Source organism: Callorhinus ursinus, unplaced genomic scaffold (genome assembly GCF_003265705.2).
Source record: "Callorhinus ursinus isolate GAN/ISIS: 27379988/994484 unplaced genomic scaffold, GSC_fseal_2.0 scaffold42, whole genome shotgun sequence".
NCBI classification, from domain to species: Eukaryota; Metazoa; Chordata; class Mammalia; order Carnivora; family Otariidae; genus Callorhinus; species Callorhinus ursinus.
Genome location: NW_027397104.1, coordinates 8,567,756 through 8,585,258, shown reverse-complemented (window position 1 = coordinate 8,585,258; position 17,503 = coordinate 8,567,756). Strand labels below are relative to the sequence as shown.

General features: G+C 38.6%; 1 protein-coding gene and 1 long non-coding RNA gene across 2 annotated transcripts in view; one reads left to right on the top strand and one right to left on the bottom strand.

Moving 5' to 3' along the window:
• LOC112809613 (RNA exonuclease 1 homolog) overlaps nucleotides 1-17,503 on the bottom strand; it is a 42,246-nt gene that overhangs the window by 9,861 nt on the left and 14,882 nt on the right. The window contains exons 3-7 of the mRNA XM_073881326.1: nucleotides 15,455-15,548; nucleotides 10,745-10,894; nucleotides 9,130-9,243; nucleotides 6,313-6,386; nucleotides 6,014-6,121 (exon numbers count right to left, since the gene is read on the bottom strand). Of these exons, the coding sequence (XP_073737427.1) occupies nucleotides 6,014-6,121; nucleotides 6,313-6,386; nucleotides 9,130-9,243; nucleotides 10,745-10,894; nucleotides 15,455-15,548 (540 nt within the window). The remainder of the gene's footprint in view (nucleotides 1-6,013; nucleotides 6,122-6,312; nucleotides 6,387-9,129; nucleotides 9,244-10,744; nucleotides 10,895-15,454; nucleotides 15,549-17,503) is intronic.
• Nucleotides 16,474-17,503, top strand: part of LOC141370691 (uncharacterized) — a 12,217-nt gene continuing 11,187 nt past the window's right edge. The window contains exon 1 of the long non-coding RNA XR_012374951.1: nucleotides 16,474-16,634. This is a non-coding gene — a long non-coding RNA (uncharacterized lncRNA). The remainder of the gene's footprint in view (nucleotides 16,635-17,503) is intronic.

Here is a 17,503-nt window from a genome sequence, read left to right as displayed (position 1 = left end):
GTATGTATACATACATACCACATCTTCTTTACACTTACTATATTTGATTTTCAGAATGTTGCTTAACCTTCTGGTCTCAATCTTATCTGTCGAGTTAATTACCTATCTTAATGGTTTATGAGAACCAGTGAAATACATGCAGAAAACTACACTAGTGGCATCCATGAAGCACATTCTAAGTAACTGTCCAGAAACATGGCTACTTCTATGCTTTACTGCAATTTAGGAGAAAACCAAGACCTAAAAGTACTGGCACAGTATTTTTAACTTAAAGTATATACTGATATTATTGTCTCCTGTAAACAAAACACATATGGCTCCACTTTTATTTAACATAGTATAAGAAGTATTAGCTAGAGCAACGAGGCAGGAAAAAGAAATAAAAGGCATCCAAATTGGAAAGGAAGAAGTTTCAAACTGTTTGCAGATGACATGATTTTATATATAGACAATCCAAAGACTCCACCAAAAAACTGTTAGAATGAGTTCAGTAAATTTGCAGGCTCCAAACAAATCAATATGCAAAAGTCTGCATTTTTATACACTAATAATGAAATTTCATTAAAAAATTTAAGAAAATACCATTTACAAGCATCAAAGTGAATAAAATACCTAGGAATAAGTTTAATCAAGGAGGTAAAAGACCTGTACACTGATGAAAGAAATTGAAGGGGACATCAGTAAATGCAAAGATATTCCATGCTTATGGATGGGAAAAACACTATTAATATTACCGTATCACCCAAAGAAGTGTACACATCCAATGCAATCCGTATCAAAATTCCAATGGCATTTTTCACAGAAATAGAACAACTGTAAAATTTGTATGGAACCACAAAAGATCCTGAATAGCTAAAGCAATCTTGAAAAAGAACAACAAAGTTGGAGGCGTCACATTTCCTGATTTCAAACAATATTACAAAGCTATGGTAGTCAAAACAGTATGGTACGGGCATACAGACAATGCAGAGATCAATGGAACAGAAGAGAGAGCCCAGAAATAAACCCATGCATATATGGTCAATTAATCTAGGACAAAGAAGGAATGAATACACAATGGAGAAAGGATAGTCTCTTCAATAAGTGATGTTGGGAAAACTGGACAGCCACATGCAAAAGAATGAAAGTGGACTACTATCTTTTTTTTTTTTTTTTTAAAGTTTTTATTTATTTATTTGAGAGAGAGAATGAGATGGAGAGAGAGCATGAGAGGGGAGAGGGTCAGAGGGAGAAGCAGAATCCCTGCTGAGCAGGGAGCCCGATGTGGGACTCGATCCCGGGACTCCAGGATCATGACCTGAGCCGAAGGCAGTCGCTTAACCAACTGAGCCAGCCAGGCGCCCGTGGACTACTATCTTATACCATACTCAAAAATTAACTCAAAAAGAATTAAAGACTCAAAAAGAATTAAAGTCTTTAATTCTGCAAATGACTAGAAGTCATTCTGCAAATGACTCTAAGACCGGAAACCACAAAACTCCTAGAACAGGCAAAACGCTCCTCGACATTGGTTTTAATTTTTTTTTTTTTTTTTTTTTTGGATCTGACTCCAAAGGCAATGGCAACAAAAGCAAAAATAAACAAATGGGACTACCTTAAACTAAAAAGCTTCTGCACCGTTAAAGATACCATCAACAAAATAACCCATGGAATGGGAGAAGGTATTTGCAAATCATTTATCCAATGAGAGGTTAATATTCAAAGTATATAAAGAACTCCTACAACTCAACAAAAAAATCCCAAACAATCTGATTAAAAAATGGGCAGAGGATCTAAATAGACATTTTTGCAAAGATACAGAGATGGCCAACAGACACATGAAAAGATGCTCGATATTGCTCGATATCACTCATCATCAGGGAAATGCAAATCAAAACCACAATGAGATACCACCTCACACCTGTTATATGGCTACTGTCAACAAAATAAGAAATAACAAGTGTTGGCGAGGATGCAGAGCAAAGGGAACCTTCGTGCACTGTTGGTGGTAATATAAATTGATGTAGCCAACATACTGCCAGTATACAGTATATATGGTACATAACCATATACTATGAAAAACATGGAGCTTCCTCAAACAATTAAAAACAGAACTACCATATGATCCACTAATTATACTTCTGGGTATTGATCTGAAGAATATGAAGGCACTAATTTGAAAAGACATATGTACTCCAGTGTTTATTGCAGCATTATTTTCAATAGCCAAGATATGGAAATAACCTAAGTATTCATTGATGGATGAATGGATAAGAAGATGCAGCATAATATCTACAAAGAAATACCACTTAGCTCTAAGAAAGAAATCTTGCCATTTGTGACAACGTGGATGAACCTTGAGGGTATTAGGCTAAGTGAAATAAATCAGAGAAAGACAAACACCTTATGATTTCACTTATATGTGGAATCTAAAAAACAAAATAAATGAACAAACAAAACAAAACTCACAGATACAGAGATCAGAATGGTGGTTTCCAGAGGGGAAGGCAGTTGGGGGTAGGAAAAAATGGGTTAAGGAGACCAAGAGGTACAAATTTCCACTGGTAAGTCAAGTGGATGTAATGTACAGCATGGGGACTCTAATTATTAATACTGTACTGTAAATTTGAAAGTTATTTAAAAAGGAAATCTTAAAAGTTCTCACAAGAAAAAAGTTTTTAAACTTTGTACGGTGACAGATGGTAACTAGTCTTACTGTGATCATTTCACATGCAAATGACAAATCATTATATTGTACACCTGAAACTGACAATGTATGTCAATTATACTTGAATAGTTAAAAAAAAAAGATACCTGCCTCCATCATCAAGCTTAGGGAATTTGATAAATAGTTAATCAACTATTTGGATTAAGAGGAAATTATCATGGAGTACTTGGGCTTACTTTCATTTTTAAAAAATTCAGTGCACTGAATGCATTTGAAGTTTTCTTGAGACTCAAAATTATTTATAATGCAAGCCCTTCAGTTATCATTTTGTCACTATGAATATCAATAATTACCAAATATTTCCAAAAAGCAGTTAGGAAAGATTCCATTAAAACCATGAAAGAATAAGTACCACTACTCCAGTAATGTTAAGTATGTTACAGTTCTGTTTGTCAATATACCCCAATAAAGCTGGAAAAAACCCCAATAAAATAGGGTTATTCAAATGTGGCAAAAATGAGTAGGAAAAAAAATCCAAATAGGTCAGGAGAAGGATTAGTATACAAAATGTATTTTCTGATAATAGCAACCTTTACTGATTTTTATGCATATAACCATTTTTATGAACTGTGAGGGAATTTAGGTTTAAAAATGCTTATCAGAATTCTCTATAAATATTCTCAATATTTATCATCAAAATAACTTTTAATTTACACGACCACTTTGTTTTACTGTGTTCCAAAATTATGGACATATACACATTATATATGATACAATACTCTATATACAATATTACATAAGATATTATATATACTACACTGTATTATGTATACTATGTACATTATATATACTATATGTGTATGTGTATATACAAGTCATATTTATATGTGTAAACAAATCATATATATACACACACATATATAAATGAGTAATTTTAAGTACTTTTGGAGAATATGTTAAAGAAAATTGAATAAATACAATAACATCAATAACAAACACTTCCTATTCTAAAGTGAAAATTTAGATCCCTGCCATTTTATATTTGAGGAAATATATAAGTAAGTCATGTTATATGGCTTATAAGCCTTTAGGAAACCCAAATTCAATCGATCAGTGATATCACTGGTGTTTCATACAAGGTTTTTAAAAATTAAAGGCACATCTATATTGTACCATTTCAAAGTTAGCACTGAGTTTGGGTCAGAAATATGTCATATTTTAATAATAATGATTCACAGAATAGAATCTGCGCTGAACCATTACTTTGCATGCCATATCAAAGCCATGTATACTCAGGAACATGTCTACAAGATTGCAGAAATTTTTATCTAATGGGTATTTTTACCTAATGGAAATGGCTAATATGGTATTTTCAAAAGGAATTGATTAATGGTGGAATAATTTATTCAATATTTTTACCTTTCTAGCCTCCTACCTACCACTCCAACATGTCAACACCATGAGGGCTGAAGCCTTGTCTCTTATTTAGAGAGACAGGTAATGCTAGGATAACACATACCTTTAATGTACACTGTAGTTAGATTCAGTTCCCATAGTTTTGACCTGGGGTCTAACACAGTGTAACCTGAGGTCTAACACAGTGTCTGTCTGCATAATTTTAACAAGGTACTCAATAAAATATGAATGTTTTTGAACAAATGAATGAACTAAATAGTATAACTCATGCTGTAATATTGACTCAATAAAAGTACTAAGCTAAAACTCACCTAAACTACATGTTGAATATACTACATTCTCAAAAGCCAACCCTTTTATATACCTGGTGTTATAGTCAATGACTTCTTCATCTGGTTTCACAAATGTATCATAGACCACCTGGAGGCTGGGATCAACCACAGTCACTTAAGTTCCAAACCTTTGGCTGTATAGCACTATAAAGGGGGGGCGGAACATATTAAACTTACATAGTATATTGAGTAAACATTTTAACATCTTAGATATCCTAAAGGAATATTTCTAACTAGAATATACAATTTAATCATATTATTTGGATTTGCTAACAAAAGCCAGTCAGTGGATCTGACGGTCTTGTAAAAGATGTTCCAAGCTTTAAATTTTTTTTAATGTTAGTAGTATTTCTGCTAATATAATCATTCCATTTTCCTGGCTTGGTCTTTACAATTATTTTTATTAGACATTAGTGCTATCCAGTAGAACATTCCATGATGATAAAATGTTTTATTTCTATGCTGTCTAGTATGGCAGCCACTAGCCACTAGTATGAGGGGTGCCTGGGTGACTCAGTCAGTTAAGCATCTGGCTCTTGATTTTGGCTCAGGTCAGGATGTCAGGGTTGTGAGATTGAGCCCTGCATTGGGCTCTGCACTGGGCATGGAGCCTGCTTGAGGTTCTCCCTCCCCCTCTTCATCTGCCTCTCCCCCGCTTGCATGTATACATGCTCTCTCTCTCTCTCTCTCTCTCTCTCTCAAAAAAAAGTGAAATATGGCTAGTGTGACTGAGGAACTGTTACCTATTGGATAATGCAGTTATAGATTTTGTTGAATTACAAAAGAAAATCCTTACAATACATAAACATGTCACTGTAGAGGACAACATGGAAAGGATACTTGATTTCAAAGCCTGAAGCAGCCTTGTTTCCAGTTAAAGACCTAAGCTTCAAACTGAACAACGCCCTTCTCTATTTATCATTATTAAATTCCACTAAGCTGCTCTCCAAATATACTATAGGGAATAAAAATCTTAGGTTTCGGCAGAGACAACTGTTCACATGATGTTTGACATGTCCAATGTACTTTCTCCTACTTTAGTATATCTGATTCTCACAGTAACCGTGGAGTGATTATTAACCCCATACTTTACAAATTAGAGCATCCAGGAGACTTGCTTGGGGGGTGACCGTGGGTAAGGGGTGGGGCTTCCCAGGTCATAGGATTCCAAGTTCTCTTTGTTCCCTGCTTTTTCATATTGATTCTCATATGAAGAAAAATCCCTAAAAATATTTTACTGTCTCTATAAACAAGAGGTTTTGAAAAATTTATTCAAGTTTTTATGTTGATTCGGGGGTAACGGTACTATTTGTAACATTTTCCACCCATGTAAGTTCAGCAATTTGAGGAGTAGAACCAACATTGGTGATACATAAAAAAAATTAAATAAAAAGAGGACCAAGGACCAATTCCTGGCTCTATCCCTTACTAGGTATGGGAATTCCTCCAAGTCACCTCTCTTCAGCTTCAGTTGCTTCTGAAAGTATGTGAACTACACTGCAGAGCTTTGTGGGATGGGGATAAAGCCCAGTGAAGTGCTGTCAAACAATGGAGAGTGTGCCACAATAATTCGCTTGTAATTACTCCAAGGAGGGTGGAAGAGAAAACACTGACATACCACCTCACAATTCACAGCAAATACACCGGGATTACCATCGGCGGGTGGGCACTTGACGAAAGTCTTCATGAAGCCCTCTATGTTTTCTTTCCAGTCATGAACGTGAAGCTGAAATAAATGCTGCCAAATAAATTACTGTTTATTTCTGCAGAAGCAATTACACTCATAAAAATTTCCTCAATTAAAAATTAGCTAATGAATTCTTTCAAATGCTTCTTGGTCTCTGGAGGCAACACCTCTGGCCCTGACATGAGCAGTGGTCTGACTGCAGGGTCATGGAGGGTCATGACAAGCCCTACCTTGGCAACCTGACAGCCGGCAGATCCAACGACACCTTCACAACAGCTGTACCATGTCTCTAAGCCACCGAGGACTGCAAACAAACAAAAAATACAAATCAAAACAGGCAAATTCTATAAAGCAGAAGTGGCTCACTCCCAGAGCACGTGTCTTACCTTACCCTCAAAGACCTTTAAGGACACTGCCGCGCACATGATCTCATGTTACCACTCCACATAGTCCTAGTTTTGGATATTACATAATGAACAGGAAAAATCAACTCCTGGAAGCAGAGTTCTTATGGCTCACACTTTGAAGGTGAATTACAATTACCAATGTTCTGAACACCTTCAGTCCCCTTCCTTCCTCTTTCCCTGATTTTGCCCTGGTCCCTCAGCAATCCTCTGGCATTTTTTTTTTTTTAAGATTTTATTTATTTATTTATTTAGAGAGACAACGGGCACATGACAGTGGGGGGAGGGGCATACGGAGAGGGAGAAAGAATCTCAAGCTGACTCCACACTGAGTGGGAGGTCCACAAGGGGCTTGATCCCAGAACCCTGAGATCATGACCAGAGTCAAAATCTTTTCAACCTTCCCTACTCCTTGACCTTTTTTCTCTACTGGAGCCCTCTGGTTGAGGGGTTCCAACTACCACCTTCTCCCTTCCTGTGTCTGAGCTGTTGATCTGACCCAAGAAACCACCCAGTTATGGAGGCTGAGACCACAACACAGATGGCGCCTCCAGCCTTGGCTGGACCTACCAAATCCTGATGCCCTCTCCTTCCACCATCTTTGACCAGGCACTTTGCACATTTTCACAGCAATAATCCCAAGCCTTCATAACTCTTTTCTTATCCCACTCCCATATTCCAGCTCATCTGTTCCCGTATTCACCTTAGCCCTTCTTCCCTCTGGCCAAGGTAACGTTCTCTCAAGTGTTTCCTATTAAATCCTTCTGCCTCCAGTGGTTTCTGCACCAGTTTTCCTTTAAATGTGGTTAAGACCGATTTTCCTGAAGCACACATTCATTCTATCACTTTCCTCAAGTTGTTGCCTTGTATGTTACTGATCAAATGCCAATTTCTCAGGCTGGCACTGAAGGCTCGTGCTTAACCAGCCTTACGTTACTCATCCAATCTTGACATCCCACAGCTTTATCTTACTTTGTCCTGTGATGAGAAAGGGAGACAGAGAACCGGTATTAACGCAGCATCTGTCAGAAGCCAGGACTTTGACATGTCACCTCACAGAACTGTCACCTAAAGCTCGTTCTATGAAGGTGGAAACAAAAGCTCAGGGAGCTGACGTAGCTTGCCCAAGGTCTCAGATAAAGTAGGTGGCAAAAAAAGCCCCAAATCCCGGGTCTGCTGGCTCCGGAGTCCTTGCTCTGTTCATTACGCTGTATTGTCTGGTTAGCGCAACCGGCCTGCCTGCTACACTTACCCTTCCTTCAGCGTCTTCCCTCTTTGTTCTCCTCCTTTTGGAATTCACAGTCCCTCCTCCCTATGAAACTAAGCCCTCCATGCTCTAAACACTCAGGCCAAACCTGCCTGATTTACTTTATTCTGTATCCACGTATCTTTTCTGTCATTCAATCAAGCCCATTGTTCTTTTCTATTTCCTTTTCCTTGCGTTATCTTCTTCCTAGCATTTAGTACAATCTCATTCATATTCATGCCCATCTCTACATGAATAATTCCTGTGTCCATGCACCCACCCAAAGATTTATGGATGGTCCATATGCATTAGGTACCATGTTAAGTGCCGGGGAGACAGTGAGGCGAGAAAACAAGGACGGATGGTGGTCCCTCCCAAAGTTTACAGTCTTTTGGAGATGGCAGATAAGTGACTAGATCATTATAAAATGTGGTTGAGTGCTCAGAAAGGAAGAGGCAGTGTGCAGGGATGGAAGAGAGCAGGCCTCGTTCAGACGGTGAGGCTGAGAAAGGACCTCGTGGATGGACAAGTTAAGCAGAGGCCCAGAGGATGAGGAGGGTCGAGCCACGGCAAAAGCAGAGAGAACAACAGGCAAGGAGGCTCCGGACAGGGGGCCAGAAGGGAACTGTGAAGGGAACAAGGGACAGGGTGGAAGATGGGGGCACAGGCCCAATCAGGCAGGGTCAGCAAAGTAACCGAAGGCTTTTCATCAAAGCAGGGCAGAGACAGGACTAGATGTAAAAAAGTTATTCTGGGGGCTTGGGGGTGAAAAATAGATTTGGGGGGTTGGTGGAAGCAGGGAGACTGAGCAGGACGATGGTGCAACAACTGGGGACAGAGATGGGGGTGGCCTGGACCTGGGCAGGGGCAGGAGAGGTGGAGACAGCACAGGCTCAGGCTATATTCCTGAGGGAGAGCCAATGAGACATGTGCACTGCTGAGACCAAAACGTGCACAACAGGGAGACTAATGATGGCACCCAGGTCTTCGGTTTGTGTAGGCAAAACACCCAGCTGAGTGGACTGTAGCCAACTACCACGTTGCAGGGAAGATGGGGACTGGCGGGGGAAGGAATCAAGAGTTCATCTTCACTCAGTGCCGGGGCGGGGTGGCAAAGAAACTATTCTAACCCTGGCAGGGGCAAAGCAGGTGAAGTCCAGGGAGAGCTGACCGCCTGGAGGTCCTTCTGCACAACTGTCACAGCCTGGGCGTTCCTGAGCCTGCAGGCCGCAAGGGTAGGAAGCGGTGGTCAGAGGTTCAAACTTCAGGGGTTACAGTCTCTCTTTCCGGGACGGCATTTAATACATACAGCGAAGGGAATACTTTATTCCACTTTTCTCTCAACAACTTGGACACTGGCTGGTCAACTAAGTGCAAGAGAGCTACCAAATACTTGCCTTTATGACTCAGCACCGGGCCCAAGTGGTAGTTACATTCTTCTACTCTGCTGTGTTTGCCTGTGGGCGTCACACCATGTATCTTCCCACAACGACAACATATCTTCCTGGAAGCTAAAACAAAGTAGGAAGTGAAATTATTCATGAATCTATGGAGAGAAAAGAAAAATGGATCGAAGTGCAGGGAATGAAGTGCTTGTGCATTCTTGATCATGCATGGATCACACACCCAGGGCTGACCATGAAGTCACAGGAGAAGTCACAGGGCTCATCAGAGGAATACTTGCGGGTGGCCTGCTCACGGCCCCAGGGCCCCCTCCTCAAACAGGCATCCCCTGTCTGTCCCCAGAGTCAGCCTAACACCAGATAATTGTGGCATTAGCACCACAGTCTGACTGTATCCAACTTGATTAATTATCTGTTAGTACACAGTAGCTCCTGAAATAAGCAAGTCTTATTATTTTATCCCTTTTAGACATACAGTGACCTGTATATATTAAGTCGCTGAGCGTATATCTGAGCTTTTCACTAGACCCATTTATGAATAATATTCCTCAAACTGGCTCCGATGATGAAAGCAACTCTTATCTGAATGTCTACTGTGAGCTTCTGAGGCTCGCACTGTGCCAAGCATTTAACACGCATTCCCGGGATAGAGTCTCACCACAAGCTGATGGGGTAGCTACTATTATCCAGAACTGGGAAAACCAAAGCTGGGAGAGGTTAAATGACTTATCCACATCCAACCAGCATCCAAACCCAGATCTGCCTTCCTCCTTCGGAGCCCATGTTCTTAACTGGGGTAAGGGTTTAGGAAAAACAAACAAACAAAAAAGGTATCACAAATGGTGAAGATAATCCTGAGAAAAATTCTAAAGATACCAAAGATAAATATTTTGTAGTCACTGAAAAATATTCCTGCAACTGCATTGCAAACTCGAATGGACCTAAGATTTGACAGTTGTGGTGTTAAGTATCCTATATTTTCTTTTTTTGGCGGGGGAGGAATGAGTTTTAACTAACCATACCTAGCATTTAGAGAAAACGTGTAATAATAATACCAACTGTAAATCTTCTTTTTTAAAAAGATTTTATTTATTTAACAGAGAGAGAGAGACAGCAAGAGAGGGAACACAAACAGGGAGAGTGAGAGAGGGAGAAGCAGGCTTCCCGCGGAGCAGGGAGCCCGATGTGGGGCTCGATCCCAGGACCCTGCGATCATGACCTGAGCCAAAGGCAGACCCTTAACGACTGAGCCACCCAGGCGCCCCCCCAATTGTAAATCTTTTGATAAGAATTCCTAATGAAAGGATACAAAGTATTCAAAACATGACACTGCGTATGTGTATGAATAGTTAGGAGTAGGGACTCTCGAATCAGAGTCCTTGGGTTCAAATCCTGGCTCTACCATTTATTTTCAGAGGGATCTTTGACAAGTCATTTGACCTGTGAATGGACGTAATGCTCATACTTACCTGAAATGATTAAGATTTAATAAAATAAATTATGAAAATAAGATATACCACTTAGATACTTGAAGTGGAAAGGGAAATAATCCTTTCAGTGTTCCAACCTTAGTAAGTAGCGAGGATCATTTTCGGTCCCACATACTTACTGTCATTTACAAGTGCTTTTGTCATGCCTGAGGTGAAAAGAATACTTCCTGGTTTGTCAGGGTTGGGCTGAGGATAGTTATTTTCATGTAACTGTTCTTCAGTTAGAAGGTAGTCTTTCAGATGTCTGTAGAGAATAATTCCTGTGAGTGCTAAGAAAAAAAAAGGACTGTTCAATAAAATTTAAATAGCATGTTTTAAATAAGGAGTGGTAAGGTTAGAGTCTACTAACCCTTCCAGACATGAAAAGCTAGGATGCTGATTAACATTAGGTAAGAGAGTAGCCTAAAAGAATCCGAGTCTCCATATCCTCTGACCAAAATAAATACACACACACACACACACACACACACACACACACACACACACACACACACACACACACACACACATATATAGACATCATCTGATGTCCTATACTTTGGATAAGAGAAGGGAAAGTAAGAATCAGATCAGTAATAGCTAGTGCATATGCCAAACTATCCTAATGACTTTGATTTAAACTTTATATTAACCCAGAAGGGCAAACATATTGACCTCATTTTTATAGACGAGGCTCTAGAGAAATGAGGACACATGACCAAGGGTACACAGCACAGCTGATATACAAACTCAGATCCTCTGGTTCCAAATCATGCTTATTGATTCTTAAGAGTCACAGAGATAAGAAGAGTGCAAAAGTTTACAAGCAGCAAACATGGTGTCTTTCACACAGGCAAAATCCATGAGTTCAAGGATCTCTTCCCAACATCACTAACCCTTAAATCCCCTCATACTAATGGATTCTTAAAATTTCTCCTATTATTTAAAACTGGCAGAATTCGCTAGACCACCTTTGGCAGACCCTTTTGTAAAAGGAAGAATTCTCCTGTGTGAGAAGTATTAGGAGATTCTAGAAGACCCTACTTTGTTTCAGACAAGTACTTGGAGGACAAGTACTACCACTGGTTTTATTGAAAACACAACCAAATTCAAGTAACACCTTTTCTCTAGCTTCTTGCTCCTGGAAGTTTGTTATAAATTCAGACGTTGAGGCTGTTCCCAGACCCGTTGAAGCAGAATCTGTATTTTAACAAGATTCCCAGGCAATTATATGCAAGTTAAGTTTGAGACGCACGACTCTTGCTGGCTGGATATATGTTAACTCTCACCCTCTCAAAAAAAAAAAAAAAAGAGGTTGAGAATTCAAATGCTGCCTAAGTAGAGCCCATTTTTTTCATGTATTTATACTAATTTTTTAAAAGGATATCAAGTTTGCACGGTCTGCAGGTGATCCTTCATAAACAACAGTTTAATAACTGCATTATGCTGCAATTAGTTCTCCTTTAAGGTGATAAGAGACAAGGGTCTGTCATCATTACACCTAGCTTACCACTTTTCTTCTCATTCTTTTTCAATCCAGTTGTTTTGTTGCTGTTACTGCTTCCAGACACATCTAGAACATACAAGAACTTTTCTCCTGAGACCATGAATTATTATTGTCTGCTTCATAAAAAAATACAGAACACACAAAAAAGGTGTATAGCATAGTCAAGACTTTATTTTTACCTTAAAACAAGCACCCAACAAATGAGACCAAATACCTTCATAACCAATTCCAACTTGAGAAAAAAGTTAAATTTACTGAACTACTAAAAAGGTCAGGGCTTGGGCGCCTGGGTGGCTCGGATGGTTAAGCATCTGCCTTTGGCTCAGGTCATGATCCCAGGGTCCAGGGATCGAGTCCCACATCGGGCTCCCTGCTCCCTGGGAGCCTGCTTCTCCCTCTGCTTCTCTCTCTCTCCCTCTGTCATGAATAAAAAAAATCTTTAAAAAAAAAAAAAGGTCAAGGCTTCATAGTTTCCAAAGCTAATATATTTTGTATATTGGCTAGAGTATGTCTAAATGTGAGTCAATCAGTTTTCATCATCATTGACTACAACTCTAACAATTTGCAAATCATTTCTATTTCCATTGCAAATATACAAAATCTGTACTTAGACCTCTATGTTCAATTTCTGTGTGCTACATTTAATATGAAAAGAAGGGGGGAAGTTAGAATACTATAAAAATACTAACCTAAGCGACCTTGTATATTTTTTTAAATTTTTAAAAAAATTTTTTAAATTTTATTTTATTAAGATTTTTAATTCCAGTATAGTTAGCATACAGTATTATATCAGTTTCAGGAGATTAAATACTTGCATACATCACCCTGTGCTCATCACAAGTGTACTCCTTAGTCCCCATCATCTATTTCCCTCATTCCCCCACCCACCACCTCTCTGGTAACCATCAGTTTTCCTCTCTATAGTTAAGAGTCTGTTCTTTGGTTTGTCTCTTTTTTTCCTTAGTTCATTTGTTTTGTTTCTTAAATTCCACATACAAGTGAAATCATATGGTGTCTATTTTTGACTTACTTTGCTTAGCATAATATACTCTAGATCCTTCCTTGTTGTTGCAAACAGCCAAGATTTCATCCTTTTATATGGCTGAGTAATATTCCATTGTGTGTATATATGTATGTGTACATATATGTATGTATATAAAATATAGTGTATGTATGTATCTTCTTTATCCATTCATTTATCGACAGACTGCTTCCATTATTTGGCTATTATAAATAATACTGCATTAAACATATATGTGCATATATTCTTTTGAATTAGTGTTTTCTTACTCTTTGGGTAAATACCCAGTAGTGTGATTACTGGGTCATAGGGTAATTCTATTTTTAATTTTTTAAGGAACCTCCATACTATTTTCCACAGTGGCTGCACCAGTTTGCATTCCCACCAACAGTGCACGAGGGCTCCTTTTCCTCCACATCCTCAACAACACTTGCTGTTTCTTGTGTTTTTGATTTTAGCCCTTCTGACAGGTGTGAGGTCATATCTCATTTGATTTATATTTCCCTGATGATGAGTGATGTTGAGCATCTTTTCACGTGTTTGTTGGCTATCTGTATGTCTTCTTTCAAGAAATGTCTGTTCATGACACCTTATATATTTTAATGCACATTTAAGTCTACTTCAAGTGCTGTATGTTTTTTAAATGCCATAAAGAAATTATAAAGTTTTTATATTCTTGAAATTAGAATAGCCTTTGTAAGCATAACACAAAACCCAGAAACCAAAAAGGAAAATACCTTCTATATTATTAAAAACTTAATAAGGCTGAAGTATAAGCAGCAAACTGAGGAAAACATCTGCAGCGCATTTAAAGGAGATATGCAAAAAGTTGTTGCAGATGATGGGCCAATAACAAAAGGGGGCAGAAGGATGCAAAAAGGAATTTCAAAAGAGAGAGGAAAAGGAAGGTCTTCATAGTAATAAAATAAGACTAAAATAACTTCATTTCTGGCCTATTCTTTCACACTCTGAAAGAGGATAAATGATTAACTTTTGCAAGGTGTGAAGACAAATACATATACTCCTACCTTATTAGTGGGGGATGTAAAGGGCAAACATTTTCTGGAGGCAGTTAGCAATATTTACCAATTTTAAACATGCAAACCCTTTCTGCTAGCTACTCTGTGCAAGGAATTTATGCTAAGGATATATCTGCTCTAGTATGAGGAAATGTCAGAGTTCACACTCCATTAATCACAGAACTTATGGTAGAAAAAACATGTAATCAACTTAATACTCAGATCATGTTTCATCTGTATTACACATTCCACACAATGGAATATCAGTACTATAGGTTCTATACAATTGACTATCAAGTAGTCATTAAAAAGCATGATACAGATCTAGATGTTAACACAGATTCTAGGTTGACTAGAGACTTCTATGATACCTTATTCAGTGAAAAAAGTCAGACCATACATAAAATGACTGTATTCATTTAAATCATTAAAATATATATTTCTGTATTCATTATATAAGGGTCTATATAGGAGATTTCGAAGAAGGTTGGCTGTGTTTTGGGGGGTTTTTTTTGTTTTTTTTTTTTTAAGAGACAGAGCATGCATGAGAGTAGGGGAGGGGCAGAAGGAGAGGGAGAGAGAGCATCTTAAGCAGGCTCCACACCCAGCATGGACCCCAAAATGGGGCTCAATCTCACCACCTGAGATCATAACCTGAGCTGAGATCATAACCTGAGCCAAAATCAAGAATTGGATGCTTAAACAACTGGCCAACCATGTGCTCCTAGCTGGTTGTTTTTTTTTTTAATGCTTTTCTGTATTATTTGAACTCATGCTATGTATTCTCAGTGAGGGTGTTACTGCCCCCGAGCAAACAAAATTGGCTCTTGTGGAATAAAAAAAAAAACCATAGCTATTAAAATGGTATGTGGCTCTCCAAAACTCAACCTTACCCAACAAAATATTATCCCTTAATACTTAATCTTACTGGGGATTGGGGGTGGGGGTGGTAGAAAAAACAATGTCTAAAAAGAGGCCTGAGGGGGGAACAATAATGAAAAAAAAACCAAACTAACTAAGAAATACTATTCCATGTGGAATGAGTTACTTTTATAATAAAAATCAAGTTTAAATATCTTTGTGATAACCACTCTTGAGGAGGCTATATTCCTTTGTCTAATTTCAAATCTAATTTGTTATTTTCAATCAAATATCCCACTTGCACATTCTACTCAAGAGAGTATTTTAAAAATACATTGCACTGGATATCTAAAAACAACCCTGCTAATGAAAACACACATTCAGTGTCAGGTATTCATCACAAGTTTTTATCTTACCACTTGATTAATTAAGAAGAAATTACCTTGATGTCTCAGCTTAAGAGTATTTATTGCTATGTTCACATACATATTTCTACTGCCACAGCGTTCATAAATGGCCTTTTCTTCTATTTTAGCCTAGAACATGAAGTGAATAATAAAAAATATCAAATCTAAAGTCTATGGATAATAAATGTCATTTATGATATAATGGAATAAATATGGCAAACATTTAACTCAAGGGATGGGGGCAAATGGCACAAATAAAAACGCATTTTTGGGCTTATGGCTTTTGAGAGAAAAGAAAAAAATAAACTTATCCCATATATCAAATCCAAGAACTAGATACTGATTGTCACAAACTAAAACCACAGTCTAGAGTGCACAGTGCAAAAAGCCTACAGTGTATATAAATTCATTTGATTCTCAAAGGGAGCCCCTAATGTATCAAAGGCATATACTATTATTCTCATAAAAAGGTGAGGAAACTAGGCTCAAATTGCTAAAAACTTTGCTTAAGATCATACAGCAAAGGGAAGACAGGATCCTCTTTTCATTACCTTTATTTTGTACGTTACTTCTCTAAAACTATAATTATTATTTTTATACCAGGACTCATTAACACAGGTCAGTAAAAGAAAAAAAAATGATTTATGACAGAAACAAGTAAAAGGAATAAAATAATAATAAATAGTGTATTCTATTAATACTTTATTGAGCACCGAGTATGTGCAAGTTTGGTATCAGCTCATTAACTATTTTCTCGATCTTCATTGTGATTCTGTGAGCATGGGTGTCATCATCGCTGATATATGAGGCTCAAGAAAAAGTAAATATCTTATTGTTGCAGAGCTAGTAACTGAATCCTGGTGTGCCCAAACACAAAAGCCAAGACTCTTCTCACTACACTAAACCTCAGAGAGCGAGCGCCATGGGTAGGGTTGGGGGGTGAGTTGGCGAGGATAGAAAAGAAAAGGTAACATTTCTGTGTAAGATACTCCTTTTTTGTTTGTCTTTGCTTTTCCATTATTCTTTAACCAATATAGAATCCTAGAAGAGACAGACTTCCGGAATGGCAGAACAAGAACCTTCATCAACTCACCGTCCCATTAAAATAATAAGAATACTGGCAAAACAACCCAAAGTGACCATTTCAAAACTCTGAAAATTAACCAAAGTCACAGAACAAACTGAAAATTATCTAAGAGAAGCTCCTGAACCTCGGTAAGACAGTGGGGTCTATACCATCTTAGCTTCAGGCTTTTCCCACTCCCTACTCCCCACCCCCCAGCTTACTGGCATAGCGGTAAAAAGTTGGCAGCCTGGTAGCCAACAGAGGACAGATTTCTCTTATAGCTACACAATCAACATCATCCCCAGAGCACAGTCAATATTTTGTCTGAAGGAGCAGCTCCCTGGAAAGTCTCTATTCCCAAGGTGTTGCTGGTATTTGACGTGACTCAAAACTCAGTTCATGGGGGGAAAACCCCTATTCCCAGGGTGCTACTAAAACAATTAGCAATTGGGTGGCAATATGGCAGCTACCTAAGGTTATGATTCCCCTTTGCCGTTGGGCAAAGGGGAACTTGGTCAGGAATTTTTTTAAAAATCGTGGAGACCTATATGACCATAAAGAACTTTGAAGAGCTCTAACATATTCCTGGGGTTTAAAAGGTGGCCCAGGAAAGACCTGAGAAAAGAGAAGGCCTTATAAGGCTGTTCTTGAGGCCCTGGCACAAGCAGGAAGTAAAAGTTAAGGCTATCGACAAACTGCCCTAAGTTTTAGGGCATGTCTTTTCACACAGAGCCCCTTGGCAAAGGGAGGAAGACATACAGACAAGGCACTGAAGAAAATTTTCTAACCAATCATTGGCTGGCCAGTAGGTTATGCTGACAGAGGGTGACCCCACTGAAGCCAGCCTTAAAAAATAAAAGCAAGAACTTAAAAAACAATGCTACTAGAGAACTTAGTGGCCATATACTGAAAGGAATACAGAACCTACAGAATTAGTCCAGGGCGCCTGGGTGGCTCAGTTGGTTAAGCAACTGCCTTCGGCTCAGGTCATGATCCTGGAGTCCCAGGATCGAGTCCC